Source organism: Myotis nattereri (assembly GCF_964212035.1).
Source record: "Myotis nattereri genome assembly, chromosome: 10".
Classification (NCBI taxonomy): domain Eukaryota; kingdom Metazoa; phylum Chordata; class Mammalia; order Chiroptera; family Vespertilionidae; genus Myotis; species Myotis nattereri.
In genome coordinates this window covers 71,356,005-71,371,526 of record NC_138085.1, presented here as the reverse complement: position 1 = coordinate 71,371,526, position 15,522 = coordinate 71,356,005, and the positions used below count along the sequence as shown (strand labels likewise).

The following is a 15,522-nucleotide window of genomic DNA, read 5'->3' as shown; positions in this document are numbered from 1 at the left end:
CACTATTACTATTTAAAGGGAGGTATGCCTTACCTGCACTGCACTGTCCTCAGGCAGTCATGAGGCAACTCAGCTCCGTAAAAATCACTCCTGCAGATGTCAGAAGTGACTATTTCGTCTTCACGAGCAAATCCAGGTCTGGGAGATTTTCTGTTTCATCTGGTGCCATGGGCAGGTTAGCCACCCAGGGCCCCGTGAGCGTTAGCACAGACCCCTGATACCTCCAAGTCGAACAGGTTCCGAATCTCAGGCCGCCATTTCTGCATCGCGCACTCAGACGGTGACTTGGTGGGGCGGGGCGCCCCTTCTGTTTGCTCCGCAGGAATTTGTGTCCCTGTGTCCTGAAGTATGAGGATAACTCAACAGAGCTTGCCTCCCTCGTCGAATTGAATAAGAAGTATCAGGTGAGGCGGGAAAGGGCTCTGAGCCGCACAGAGCTGCTGTGCGTGTGGTTGCTCAGGTTGGAAAGAGAATGTGCCAAAGTTATTGGGGCCCCGACTGGGCGTGAGGTTACCTCTGACCAGTTTGCGTATTTAAGGACACCCTGCCAGGCAGCGGGGACTGCGGTTCCATTTATCTTATCAGCCATAGAGCCAGGCCACCGAGCACACACCATCAAGTCTCAGTTACTTCCAGTTGTCCATGGGGAATGGGTAAGAGCCTCTGGCTCCCGGTGGGAAACTCTTTCCACCCAACGGAGTCTGGAAGATTCCGTGAGAGAACATGCATTCCCTGTGTTCCCCCCCCCCCCCCAGGGGAACGGGTGTTATTGGGGAGCACGAGGCGAAAGAGAGTCAACAGATGGTCTCCAGACATCCTGTGAGTCGTTCATTTTAGGCCTTTCCACATCAAAGCTTTGACCAGAGCAGCTGACTCCCTTGACTCGATCCCGTCTTTCCCCCCAAATTAAGTGTCCAGTCACTCCCCGACCATGGAGAGTGGCCTGCAAACAGCGTCCAGAGTGGGCTCGTCCTTCAAGTACAAGGACTCCTTAGAGTAGAACCACTTCTCTGCAGACCCTTTCGGGAGAGCCACACCTGCCAGGGGTGTCAGGGCTCAGGAGAATGAATCCCTATCTGTCAGGCTCCGGCGCCATTGCCCAGCCCTCTGGGTGACTGCCCACTGCACCTCCTCCACCTCTGTGAGCAGGCGCCTGCATCTCCAAGGCCCGCAGCAGGAGAGGGAAGGCAGCGGAGATTATGGCCAGGAGGGCAAACCTGGTCCAGGTGGGGTTCTTGGGTTCAAGCAACAAAAGCTTGTGTCATTCTGGTTAATTTAATCAGATTTATTATTTCCTCCGAATATCGGAAAGATCTAGAAAGGTAGGGTCAGAGGCCAAGCCACCAGAATCGTGGAATTTTAGGGACCAAACCATAAGAATCAAAATAGGCCAAAGAACTAGTCCCGGGAGACACCATGGACACCACTGGATGCAGGTGCTACCCTCTGCAGAATGGAGCTTGTGTGCCTCCATCTTTCTGCCACTAGTTTCCAACCCCACGCCTGAGGCGGGAGCATCTATTGGGGACCCCTGGCACATGCTCTTGGCCTGTTTGTGAGGGGCATTGAGAAGCCAGCATCTGCCTTTCTCACCTTCTACAGTGAGTGGCAAGCTGCTGTCTAACAGAGGAGTTTCTCAAACATAGAAAGTGGGTTTAGCCCCACCAACATGCTCAGTGGTTGAGCATCATCCTATGAACCCGGAGGTCATGGTTCAATTCCTGGTCAGGGCACATGCCCAGGTTGCAGGCTCCATCCCCAGTAGGGAGCATGCAGGAGGTGGCTATCAATGATTCTCTCTCATCATTGATGTTTCTATCTCTCTCTCCCTCTCCCTTCCTCTCTGAAATCAATAAAAATATATTTTTTTAAAAACTGGGTTCAGATGCTGGGTAGACAAAAAGAAGAACAATTCACCAAAATTGCCTGCACTGACTTTTCTAGATTGGCCAGCTGTTCCAGGCCTGATCTTGCTACCACTGAGACTCTAACTTAGTATCCTGGAGGAGCTCACAGCTGTGAGGGTCCTCTCTCAGGACCCTTTCCCTCCCTACGTCCAGCAAAAGCGATGGGTTCCCGACACTCTCCCTGGAGACGATCATTGTTATTAGTGCCACCAAGCACCAGGCACTCTAGACACGGTTTCTTTCCTTTCTCGAGATGCATGGTGCCACTGTGAGCCATCGTGGTTGATCCGTGGAGTAACCAGTAGCATTGGAAAGGACTTCAGTGATGGTCCAGGTCTTGCCAAACATCCTCCACTTACAGATGAGGAAATAGAGGTCTAGAGAAGGAAAGCATCTTGCTGAAATCCACCGGCTAGCTAGCGGCGTCGCACTCTCTGCCTTACTCGAGGCTCTGCTTGTAACCAGGAGACTCCCCTGGGAGGTCAAACCTGAGGCGCTCCCAGTACAGGGCTCTCTTTCTGGCTGTCCCTGGGCAAAGAAAGTGCAGAGTGTCTTCTGAAGTGACCACACGCATGTTCTCGGGTTTGCAAACCTGACCTCCCTCTGCAGCCAGGGTTTCGGCCCTGAATGGTGAGCGCCTGGCAAGCAGTGAGATGGTAGTCTGGCAGGAGCGAGAGCCAGAACTGGGTTAATTGGTCCTCCTGGAACTGAGCCCAAGTGGAAGCTGTGAGAGGAACAGCTTCATTACCTTCCTGGACAGACCTGAGCGGCTCACAGGGGTGTGCAGGCACGGGAGCCCGCATGCTCACACACACCACACACATGCTATATAAATAGGCGTTAAATGGCCTTGTGGACTCACCTTGGATTTTCTGAACAAATGTAGGACAGAAATAAAGTAAATGTAAGGATTATCCCAACAAGTCATTTAATCAAATATGTACTCCTCCCCAGATTTTAAAATAAATATTTTTTATCGATTCCAGAGAGAAAGGGAAAGGGGGGCAGGAGAGAGAGAGAGAGAGAGAGAGAGAGAGAGAGAGAGAGAGAGAGAGAAACATCAATGATGAGAGAGAATCATTGACCAGCTGCCTCCTGCACACCCCACACTGGGGATCGAGCCCACAACCCGGGCATGTGCCCTGACCAGGAATTGAACCGTGACCTCCTGTCTCATAGGTTGACACTCAACCACTGAGCAACACCAGCCGGGCCCTCTCCCCAAATTTTAATCAAGAGCTTTACAAGAGGATCAAGCTGATGGACTTAGGTTTTTCCCTACATTCCAAGGTCAAATGTATGCAATGGCAGCAGAGGCTGAGGACAGGGGTTGAGATAAAGGCTGGTCTAAAAAATACCAGCGGACTCCTGACCAGTTGAGCTCTGGCTGCAGATCGATTTTACTCACAGTCCAGACTCCGCTTCGTTCTGTGGCAGAGAAGAGGGTGGCACACAGACGGGGCAGACGCAGCGAGCCGTGACCCCGTCCCGTTTGCCTCCCGCAGGAGCGGACGCACCAGCTGGTCGAGGGCGGGCGATATGACACGAGGGAAGATTTTACGGTGGTTGTGCAGCCGTTCTTCGAAAAAGTGGACCTGCCCAAGACCCCGGTAAAGAAAGCACGCACCGTGGAGAAATGGGAGGCGCAGGTAGCGCCCAGCTGTGTCTGAGCATTGTCTGTGTTCCCCGACGTGTCTTAACACAGCCCTCTTCTCTGCCCTGTGCCCAGGAGGGGCTGCCGGACAGCTCTTTCTTCGCGCCGGACTGTTTCCACTTCAGCAAGAAGTCTCATGCGCACTCGGGCAGTGCTCTCTGGAACAACATGGTAAGATGGCCGAGGTCGGGAAAAACGTCCTTCCTCCGCTAGGAAAAAGACTCCAGCAAGCTTTCGCGGGACCTCAGAGGCCCGTCCCTCAGGCTGTGTGAGTCCCGGCACAGCAACGATAGTAGATCCATGTCTTTGTGCCTCGCTCCCTTCTCCAGCCCTCACCCACGGCCTGACTTTTCCATTCTTACCACCTGTTTTCTCACTCCCCGCCTTCCTGCTTCTTGGTTTAGCTGGAACCTGTTGGCCAGAAGGCAAGACGGCATGATTTTGAAAGCAAGATCAATATCACATGTCCGAACAAGGTACAGTAAACGCACATTCTTGCATCGGCTCCACCTGAAGCATCTTTTCCAGCCTTTTCACGTCGCATTAAGGTTTCTCAGTTCATTGTGCACCACAGCTCTGTTCGCCTACTCACACATCCCAGGCTCCGGGTAACCACCCACAGTGCCCTGTCTGGTTGGACTGTGATGGATGACAGCCCTGTGGCCAGGAGGCCCTAGAGCAGTGATGGCGAACCTTTTGAGCTCGGCGTGTCAGCATTTTGAAAAACCCTAACTTAACTCTGGTGCCTTGTCACATATAGAAATTTTTTGATATTTGCAACCATAGTAAAACAAAGACTTATATTTTTGATATTTATTTTATATATTTAAATGCCATTTAACAAAGAAAAATCAACCAAAAAAATGAGTTCAAAGTGAGTGTCATAGGTTCGCCATCACTGCCCTAGAGGGCTCCTCCATCTCTTCCTGGCACAGTGAGCCCTGGCACAGCCCTGGGCTACGAGCTGCTCTTTCCAGGCAGAAAGAGGAACACACATCACCACCCAGATCTCATTGGGAAGGCGAGGGGGTGGGGAGAAGGTCAAGGGCAGGATGGGACAGAAGGACACTCCGTCGCCATGTGGCCACTGTCTCCACAGCACGATGGGAAGAGCGAGGAACTGAGACCAGAATAACATCTGCTGGGATGGGGGTGGGCTGGTCATTTGGAAGCCGGAGCTGGGAAGACAGACATTAGCCAGGAAGGCAACGCGGATCAGGCCCCCATGCTCACTCCCATATTGTTGGGAGATTCTTGGGCCTCTGCAGCTGCTCCCTCGCCTCTGTGAGCTCCTCTGTGTTGCCAGCGGGTCCCCCTGAGCTGGGCTTGCGTGAGGCAGGACCTCAGAGAGCCTGGCTTGTCTTGCCTGGGCAGGACGGAGATCAGGCTGCTGCAGGGTAGGAGTGGCAGGGGGTGGCAAGGGGGCCTAGGGCGTAGAGACAGGGCTTGTATTAGAAGAGAGTGGTGCTCTGTTGGGAGGGGCAGGGTTGAGAAAGAGGTGACACAGCCGCCCAGCCAGCTGGGTGGGAGGTGAAGAGCAGACCTGGTCTTCCCAGGAGCAGGGTTTATTCTAATTGTCCCTGTGAGTTCGGGTTGGGTCAGGGCTGCAGAGAGGGCCCCAGTGCGTCCTGGGAAGGAGCTCCAGGGTCAGCCTGGCAGGGAGGGGCTCACAGGGTGGAGCGGGGAGGCCACAGGTGTTTAAGTGTTTGTGCTCAGAGTGGGCGAGCAGGAAGCAAGCCGGATTCACCGTGGTTGCTCACCCCCCTCTTCTCACAGGACTCGCCGTTTCTGAGCACCTACAAGAACAGCGTGCAGGTATCTGCCTGTTGCTTTCTTTCATCTCCCCAGCCAATGCATGGGGCGGCCCCTGAGCTAGGACTGGCCCAACAGGGTGGGTGAGAACAAGGGGTTCACACTCTTTTATAAAGTCCGTCCACCTACACCTCAGGCGGGGTGCAGGGCGGGGTAAGCTCCATCAATGGCAGCCCAGAATGGGCCCAGCCTGTCAAATCACAGCATCAGCAAAAACATAGGTGAAGACCCCATCCTCCCCATAAAGCTGCTTTAAAAGTGGGATGGGGGGTGGGGGGGTCATTTTGCTGATGCCCCCATTCTTGCATTAGTTGGTGGAGGGGTCTGCACTAGCAGATCCCGGGAGTGGCTGATGTTCAGAATCACCTCGGGAGCCTTCTTCAATGCCCTTCTAGGCTCCTCCTTCTAGGCAGAGGGGGCAGGAGTCTGTGTTTGTTAAAGCTCTCTGTGGGTCTGATGCTCAGGTCCTTCCACCCCTGAGATTCACTCTATGCTCTTAGGGTCATGGGAGCCAGCTGCTGTGCGGGGACACAACCCCTTCGGCCTCACCGCCCACCTCAGGTGAGCCCTCGGCGATACGCCAGGACCCAGGGCTCTCCACAGATCGCAGGAGCCAATGAATGTTCTGACAGCATTTTCCATACGTAATTCAGTGCCTGCTTCCTGTCTGGGCGGTCGCCTGGGACAAGTCCCTGATTTGTCTCCCTCTGCCCTGTGAGATGTCTCACCTGGCAGGCCCCAGGTGGCCAGGCCAGGAACTGTTCGCTGCCCTTCCACATCAGCCCCTTAACGGGAGCGCAGGGAGGAGCCCTGTGACCTCCCATCCAGTGGCCTAGCCCGGGGCCTGACCTCACTGAGGCCCAGAGGAGGGGCGTGGGGGGCCCAGGGAGTCCCAGGAGCGACCCAGCTCTATGAGTTGTCCTGGGGCTCCAGGCTCTGCGATCCCTGTCGCCTGCAGGGCTGCGAAGCTCCCTGGAGGCTTTAGAAGGCACTTGGGGGCACAGGAAGGCCTGATCTGATTATTTCTCAGTTGTTGTTGGAAATCCAGAACCAGCTCCAAATGGGCTGGTCATCAGGCCCTGAACTGCATCTCAGATGGCGCAGTGCCCATCTGGTTGTGCACTGGGGTCGCAGCTGGTATTCCACATGAGAGCTGGCACCACGGTGGTGGGATCTCGCCATGCCTTCTCTCCCTCCCTCCCATCCTGCTTCCCTTCCTTCCTTCCTTCCTCCCATCCTTCCTTCCATTCCCTTTTCTTCCTCTCTCCCTACACCTCTCCCTCCCATAGGTCCAGGATTCTTGATGGGGAAAGTCTGTCCTTATATCACCCCTGCCTCAGGGCGCATGGACCCTCAGTCCTGCGAGGCCCCAGCACCCTGCGCTGCCTTTCCGGATCTTTCTTAAAGCAGCACTAGACTCCGACTGTGGCTTCCTTCCCGCAGACTCAAGTGTGCCCACTTGTCTGTCTCTCCAGTGCACGCCCTGAGACCTGCAGATATCCGAGTTGTGGCCGCTCTGGGGGATTCTCTGACTGTAAGGACTCGGGCCCCGGGTGGCGTGGGGGTGGCTGCGTCAGCTCCCGGTGCCAGTGCCAACTCCGGGGCCTGCGCTCCTGATCCCTGCAGTGTCCCCCTCTTTGCTCTGGCCTTGTCCATGTAAGAACATGGCGAGGGCTTGTTTCGCAGCCCCTTTCTCACTCGGGTGTGCAAAGGGAGGTCTTTTTCAGGAGTGAACTGAATTCTCTCAGGTCGTGGAGGGTTTAAAGACTTAACTACACTTTTTTAACCATTGCAAAAATGCCACTGTGACTCAAAAAATCTCCTGCACCTCCCCTTGTGGGTGCACTTCTTCTTTGGATGATGCTTTACAAGCAGCTCATAACCCTTTCCTCTTTGCATCGCACGGAGAGCAGCAGCGGCTCCAGAGCTGTGGCTGAAGACTGATCCTAAGTTCCGAGAAACAGGGCTCTACCATCCCAGAGGCCCGCAGTCAGGCAGCTCTTCTAAAGCCATGGGTTGCCTTACAGAAGGTCCCTGGCGGGAAGTGGGATGCGGGGGGGCGGGAGGGAAGGGGGAGGAGAGAAGCGTAAAGTTCATGAGAAATCTGCCCACTGCAGCCCACCCGGATCTATGACCTCTTCTTCGTGCTTAGGGGGAACTCCAGAGCACGATGCCGATAGTAATACCATAACCGTGTCTCCCATTCGTAAAGCACTTCAGAGGCGTTCCAAACCGATTTTTACAACTCTGATGCCATTTGGTCATGAGCAGAGCCCTGTCAGATAAGCCAGCCAGCCCTCTGTGCAGTGAGGAGGCAGCTGCGGCCTGCAGGCCGCGAGCCCAGCTTTCCTGACTCCCATCCAGCGTTGTGCTCACGCGCGATGAGTGGGCTGGGAACCACCTGCACACCCACAGCCTCCGCGCTCTCTCAGTGGCTGATTTCCCTGGGTTTTTGTGTGTTTCCTAAGGCTGGCAATGGAATTGGCTCCAAACCAGACGACCTTCCTGATGTCACCACTCAGTACCGGGGGCTGTCATATAGGTAATGTTAACCCTGACCCCCTCCCATCCCATGTTCACTCCCAGAGATGGGGGGGGGGGGGTGTCTGTCTCCTGTAAATGCATAAATACCAAAGAGCTGGGACCAGGTCTGGAAGGGGCTTTCAGAAGAAAAACCTCCATGTATGTCTGCCAAATGTGACCATGCGGTGAGAAGAGAGATCTTTGACTGTTGGTGACCTTTCTTTTTCTTTTTCTTTTAAATTGCACAGAAAAAGCAAACCAGGGTCCTTATCCGACTCCTGGCTCAGCAAATCCAACATGAAATGCACCCGAAAAACACCAGCTCTCTGAGTCTTCACCCACCCGTTTGCGTGTATATGTGCACCACGTCTCTGTTTACTGTCTATATGTCTCCATTCGTGTCGGTCTGTAGTCGCACCTCTGCCTTTACGTGTATGTACACACCTATACAGAAAACTCCACAATGCACTACACTTCGGGAGGAAATGACCAAGACAAAATCACAACCAACACACGTGGAATGAGGGGGCCGTATGGGGAACACAGGCAAATGCGTACGCTCATCCGGCAAGTGCTCTGTAGGAATAGAAGGTGGCCAAGTGCTACAGGGATGCAGAAGGGGGAATACCAACCTGGCTTCCCAGAGAAGGTGGGACCCCAGTCATGTCTTGACAGATTAGCAATTAGGTAGGCGGAAAGGGAGAGAGAGAACTTTCCAGCCACAGAAGTAGAAGAGCAGGGGAGCGGTTAGATGTGGGTATTCTTAAGCTTCTTTCCTAATAAAGTTCGCATTGAAGCACGCGGCACAGTCATTGGCCATGAGCTCAGGATTCAGAGCAACTAGAACAAAGCCAGCCACGAGGGGGCAGAGTGCTAACAAGAAGCTGGGTGGTCCCGTAAGGCGTTTGCCTCCTCCTGCCTTTCCTTCACAGTGAATTCAAATGATTCACTTCTGAGAAAGGGAGAGGGAACACGGGGGTGATTAGGGTTGTGACAGTTCTCTGGTCAACCCTGAGGACAGTCTCAGAGAGACAGGTTTGCCAGGTGAGAGAGGTGTCCCCACTCAGCCTGTAGCCACCCACAGAGAGGATCCAGGGCGTGGGTAGCATGAGGACATCACCCCAAGAGCTGAGGGAATCGCCTCCCAGCCCTGATGTCCCCTAGGTTCCCACATACCTCAGCCAGGTAAGTGGTCACTAGCAGGCTGCCTCGGAGTAAAATCGAGCCTCCCCTCCGGACCCCTGTGCCCCGAATGTTACTGAGGCTGCGAGAAACAGAAACGCCCGAGGGAGAGGAAGGAAACCAAGCTTATTCCAACCCGGAAAAAGTTGGAGGCTGTGGCGGCTGCATTTAGTCTTAGCCAACGGAGGCCATGGCCTCACATCCCAGCGTGGGAAACAGAAAATAGACGCGGCAGACCCCGGGTAATGGAGACGCTGGGCCTGGCGTGCAGTCGGGGAAGGGAGGTGATCTGCCCAATTTTACAAACCGTTCGGCTGCACAGGTTCTGAGAGTCAGATACACACAGGCCATCTTCTGCTAAACGTTCCTCTCTGCAGCAAGAGGAACAAGTGGCGTTGTGTCGATTCTTCCTACAAGTGAGGTCCAGTAGGAACTCACGTTTGTCTTGGAGTTCTCATTCCAAGGCCTCATCTATTCAATGGCTGCTAGCCCTTTAAACCCTTTGCTTGTTCTAAATGTTTCAAATACCTGCCCCAAGATCCCCATGTGTTAAAAATGAAGCTCTGGGTCAGAGTCTGAGAGACAGCTTGGCACATGGTGGAATATATAGACTGTTCCCCAAAGTGTGTTCCAGGGAACACTAGCCCCAGCCACGTTCCTGAAGAGGGAAAAATTCTTTGTATTTTTGGGGAAACAATACCTACTATATCCTTCCTCTGGGGAATTCACATGCATGTTAGCATATTAAAGGCTCTGAGATTATCTACAATGAAGAAAAATTTTTAAAATTGTATCCATTTAATCCAGTGCTTCCTTAACCCCCAAATGCTTTCTTTGTTTGTATACCTATTAGCATCCCCTGGAAACTGTCCACATACTAGCCCAGCGATTTTTACCTGGTTTGCCACAGAAATTTTAAAACATGCAATACCTGACTATTTCGTCAGGGGGACTGACTTCTTTTCCCTTAGATTGTCAGTCATCACTGTGAATGAATCAAATGTAAACTTATTTTTTGTCAGTTCGGCCAAAATTATATTTTTTGGTATGCCGAAGAATTTTAGTAATTAGCTTATGTGCGCCATAAGGTGAATAAAAGTTAAAGATCTCTGTACTAGACTAATCTGAGAAAAGCAATTTCCTGAAGTCAATAATGCTCCCAGATTGGAAATACTGGACAGTGAATGATCCTAGGAAAATTTAAAATGCAACTCGAGACTCCTCCTCCAGGGGAAGTGGACAGCGTGGGCCTCAGGGAGTTGGGCAGGGGAGAAGCAGACTCAGAATTCTTGGGAGGTGGGTGGCCATGAGCAAGAGGTTTGGCTGAGAATATTTCTGAGGCCCGTTGACCTGTGAGAATCATAGCTTCACGGTGTGGCAGGCCAGAGGTCTTCAGAGCATGGCCTTTTCTTCTGTTGAATTCAGTTTGCTTGTTGGACACCATCCAAAGGACCAAAATAAAATTGACTTACCAGAAAATGCATTTCTTTGTCTTGTTAATGAGTTCAGCCTCACATTACTGAAACTCCCTCGGCCAGTGTTACTGAGCATCCACTCTGCGTTTCCCTGCACTGTGCTGGCAGCAGAGGAGCAAGCCCAGCCGCTGAGCTCATGGTGTAATACCCATTACATGAGTCTGCAGTTCTCCTGTAGACTAGCTGTTCATATGGATCCGTTTTCGTTCATGTTTCACATCGTTCTGATCAAAATGAGGGCTTAAACTTCCCGTTCCATATCTATTCGTATAATTCTCTTTCCTCCTGGAAATGTTTACTCTAAAATGGGCTCAGAGAGAGAGAGATTTCCGTAGCCTATTGGTCTTGATCAGCTACACTTACTTTAGAACAAAGATACCTTTTATAGTAGGAAGTACTTGACCTGTGTGTTTATGTATGTCACTGTTTATGTTTCCATGTTTATTGAAGGAAAAAAAGAAGCAGAGTGAGAACACAATGATTAGAGAAAGTGCATGATTTATCGTTTTCTTGGAAGTGTGGAGTATTCTGATTTAGTGCTTTTAGTTCAAAGAAAGAAGGATCAGAAGCAGCTAAAGCACAGCTTGGTGCAGAATTGGAAAAGAATCAGAAGCTCATACAAATGCCCAACCACCGGCCATGTTAGGTTCAGACATTTTTTGGGAGGTGGGAGAGAAAAACCTGAGTGAGGTGGTAGGGCAGGGCTCACCTGGCTTCTCTCTCTTCACGGCCAGGGACTGCTGAGCATTTGGCTTAAGTAAGCCCTTGACCACCCTGGTATGAAAGTCAACTTCATTCCAAGCGTTCCTTGAGTAAAAAACAGCCGTGATTTTGACTCATGGCCTCTGCTCTGGAAGCCTCTCCTAGTGGGCTGGATGCTAAACACTGTGGGAGTTTTTTTGGTTTTTTTTAAAATATATTTTTTATTGATTTTTTACAGAGAGGAAGAGAGAGAGATAGAGAGCTAGAAACATCGATGAGAGAGAAACATCGATCAGCTGCCTCCTGCACATCCCCCACTGGGGATGTGCCCGAAACCCAGGCACATGCCCTTGACCGGAATCAAACCCGGGACCCTTGAGTCCGCAGGCCGACGCTCTATCCACTGAGCCAAACCAGTTTTGGCAACACTGTGTTTTTATGATCTATTGGTCTAGACCCGTGGTCGGCAAACTCATTAGTCAACAGAGCCACATATCAACAGTACAGCGATTGAAATTTCTTTTGAGAGCCAAATTTTTTAAACTTAAACTATATAGGTAGGTACATTGTTATTAACTTAATTAGGGTACTCCTAAGGCTTAGGAAGAGCCACACTCAAGGGGCCAAAGAGCCGCATGTGGCTCGCGAGCCGCAGTTTGCCGACCACGGGTCTAGACTAAGGCTGGGATTGAGGAGGGAAGTGCAGGAAAAAACAACAACAGTAAATGCAGTACATCTGACCATTGGACTTTGTTAAAATAGGTATACTTCTCTCCTTCCCACGGATATTCAATTTTAATGCAGGAAAGGAAAGGAGATTTTGAGTGTGTCTTAGGGTTAGATTGGAGGCCAGGAAACTGTTAGATGAGATGAAATTAGACTAGTGTGAGATTGACCTCCACACTAGACAGAAAGTTTATCCATTTTCTGAAGGTTTCCAGCTCAAGCTGTTTTTTGTTACCATACATGGGTTTTAGTGGCCGTTAGAAACGACCTTAGCTTTCTATTCTGTAAAATGGAAATCGTGGCATCTACCTCATAAGCTCGGGAAATGTGAGATAACTAATGCAGAGAGTCGAGTTCCTGGCTGGACACATAGTAGATACTCAGCTAAGTTCTCTCCCTCTTGATTTGTTGGAGAGAAGAAATAGCTCTCTTTTGCCTTCAAATCCTGGATTTGGGGGGAACCAACCCATTGGGGAATTCAGATTTGCTCAGAATCCCTCAAACACAAAGAGACAGGTGGGTCTGGCACATCTGATGGCATGGATGCTAAAAACAAACAAACATACCTATGTACTGATGTGATCTCACTGGCTTACTCCCTACAGTTCAGGAGGAGACGGCTCCCTGGAGACCGTGACCACCTTGCCGAGTAAGTAACCACCAGGGGCTTGAGTCTGTCCGCTCCTTGAATCTGACCCTCGGGTGTCTTGAGATGCTTCTCAGCTAAGAAAGGAGGAAGTGGTGTCTTCCTTTCACTGCTATTGACCTGGGAGGAGGGGCTTGTTGACAAGTAAATACACTGAGAGTCCTGTCTGGGTAAGGGTCATTCTCTGGCCAACACAAATGAATTATGATCGTTTTTAGACACATTATTTGGAACTCCACGAACCTGCCTGATCTAACAGAGCTCTTTGCGGAACAGCAATGACGCTGTTAACTTGTGCTGCCATTGCTCCTTTATATATATATAAAATTGATTTTTTTACAGAGAGGACGGGAGAGGGATAGAGAGTTAGTAGCATCGATGAGAGAGAAACATCGATCAGCTGCCTCCTGCACACCTCCTACAGGGATGTGCCCGCAACCAAGGCACATGCCCTTGACCGGAATCGAACTTGGAACCAATCAGTCCGCAGGCCGACGCTCTATCCACTGAGCCAAACCAGTTAGAGCGCCACTGCTCCTTTCTCAGCTCTGCCTTCTGCATTCCTAATGAATGCCTCTGTTGCTTCAAAGCACCTGGGACAGAAAAAGGCTGTATAAGTGAGGCATGTATTAAATTTTAAATGGAGATAATCTATGCATAACCAAACACTGAATTAATATTCTGTAAAAAATAAAATAAAGAAATGAGAGGAGAGGCATGTGGACAGGCGGCTTGCGGGGGTGGAGTAAACACTGTCTTTGAAGCCCAGAGACGTGGGGTCAAGCCCTCTCCTTTCTATGTGTTTGCCAAGTGAGCAAGGGCAAGTCATCAAACATTCTGAGCCTCCGTTTCTCCAACTGGCCCAGAGTGTGAGGAGACAAGCAAATGGGACAGTGAGGGTTCTCTGAGCAATTCTCTGGGAATTGTAAAGAAAATAAAGAGAGAGAGAGAGCCGGGAGGCCCTTGCTGTCTTGGCCCATCCTGTCCTCTCCCCGGGCTGTGTGAGAGTGGTAGCGCAGCCCACTTTGGCGGCCCTAGACCGGAGGAGACCCCAGCCTTCCATCCTAAGCTCCGTGCCCCATTCTCCCCCTCTTCTTGCAGATATCCTTCGGAAGTTCAACAGATATCTCACAGGCTACGCACTGGGCACGGGCAATGCCAATGACACCAACGCGTTCCTCAATCAGGCTGTTCCGGGCGCGAAGGCTGAGTACGCATTTGGGGGGAACGGGTGTGGGGGTGTGGGAGGCACCCCCTTTCAGGGTAATACTGCCCTGTGTGTGCAAAGGGGGCATTTATGCACGTGCAGCAGCGATTTGGGAGGCTCTCAGCACTCCCTTCCCTGGCCGCCCTGTGCCCCGTAGAGAGGCTGGAGCTGGGGCAGGTCCCATGCTCCAAGGGCTGACCCCCTGACCTTACTCCTGTGCAGCATGTTCTCGTCATTGGACTAACTGACCAGCCTTAGCCAACGTTTTAAACTCCCCGTGGCGTGATGGCGCTAGAGAGGCTCACTCTCTCCAAAGCCTGACCAGTGGCAGTTCCCCCAAAGGGGGGCCAAGCAAAGGGATGGGCAAGCCAGAGCCTCCTTCCTCGGCGGCCGGAGGCCTCGGGGCAACACGTCACGGCCTGTCACTAGCCACTGCGGAGCTGACAGGAAATGCCGCTGAGAAGCCGGAGGCAGCAGAAGCAGAAGTGCTCAGCCTCCCAGGACCATCACCCAAGGAGATCCCAGGGGTCCCAGCAGCCTGGGTTCCCTTATTTCGGCCCCGGCGGCTGTGCTTTTGTCACACTGTCATCTTCTTACTGACGCCCATGCCCTTGGGTTGATGGGCACAGCCCCGGACCTGCTTCCTGAGCCTGGGTAATGGGAATAGGGGCAGACGGACCCACCGTCGGGTCCCAGATCACCGTGCTGTGGATCCATCCCACAGGGCCCTGAACTCGTGGGAGCTCGGGATGCCCGGGATCCAGTCCTTTCGTAAATTATAAACCTGCACCCGTGTGCAGTGTGATTTATTCTCCTTTTATTTCTAAAAGCATTTAGATAAGTTTATTTTTTTAAAAATAATGTATACTTAAGAGAAAAACCACAGCCACTGGGGGAGAGGAAACCACTCTGTCAGGAGGAGCATTTTATAGTTCCTGTGCCTGAGCATCACACTGTGAGCTTCCTGGCAGCCAGGGCAAAAAGAGGAAGCATGCCAAAGCTCCAAAGATCTAATTTCAGGAGCTCAACCAGTCCTTCAAAAGCAACACATTGTTTCCTAGCATGGAATCCTAAAAGGTGCTTTGCACACGTGGTTCTAGAAAGGAGATGATGAGTAACTATCAGAATTGGCAGTTCCTTTGACTACAGCTTTAGGACAAACACTCCATTGGCTTTTCAAAGGGTTATTGGTTGTGATAACTCTCCAGAACAGGCAAGGGGCTTCCTGTCCCTGAGCCGCGGGGCCTCTGCCAGCTCACACAGTGGGGCTCCTGCCCTGGGAACCTCCAGGACAGGCCCTTCAGGAGGGAAAACCCAGGCACTGTTCCTGAACAGGACCCATTTCCTCTCCTTTTCAGGGAACTTACAAGCCAAGTCCAGACTCTGGTGCAGCGGATGAAAGATGATCCCGTGAGTCCGATTTAGGGTTACTTTTAAACACTAATTTTCTAACCCACAAAAGTCCCCAAACGGACTAGTATGCTGTGAAAACAGTGAGCCCCCTGCCACTAGAGGCATTCAAGCAGCGGTAGGGAGGCCCTCATTGGACACCCTTCAGAGGAGATCGTGTCAATGCGGAGAGGTTTGTGGCTGATCACCATGACCTTGAATGTCCCTCCTAAGATTCTGTGACCTATAAATAAACCCCTAAAATCCCTTCAGCTCTGCGATTCTGGTTTTATTATTTC

The 15,522-nt window shown here is 51.7% G+C and overlaps 1 protein-coding gene across 1 annotated transcript in view; it reads left to right on the top strand.

The window, feature by feature from the left end:
- The window catches only part of PLB1 (phospholipase B1), a gene marked incomplete at its 5' end in the record, with an annotated part of 112,904 nt that overhangs the window by 63,384 nt on the left and 33,998 nt on the right, over positions 1-15,522 (top strand). The window contains 11 exons of the mRNA XM_081100655.1: positions 323-404; positions 3,413-3,517; positions 3,637-3,732; positions 3,966-4,037; positions 5,338-5,376; positions 5,874-5,934; positions 6,849-6,907; positions 7,842-7,915; positions 12,587-12,630; positions 13,729-13,837; positions 15,193-15,244. Coding sequence (XP_080956781.1) covers positions 323-404; positions 3,413-3,517; positions 3,637-3,732; positions 3,966-4,037; positions 5,338-5,376; positions 5,874-5,934; positions 6,849-6,907; positions 7,842-7,915; positions 12,587-12,630; positions 13,729-13,837; positions 15,193-15,244 — 793 coding nt within the window. The remainder of the gene's footprint in view (positions 1-322; positions 405-3,412; positions 3,518-3,636; positions 3,733-3,965; positions 4,038-5,337; positions 5,377-5,873; positions 5,935-6,848; positions 6,908-7,841; positions 7,916-12,586; positions 12,631-13,728; positions 13,838-15,192; positions 15,245-15,522) is intronic.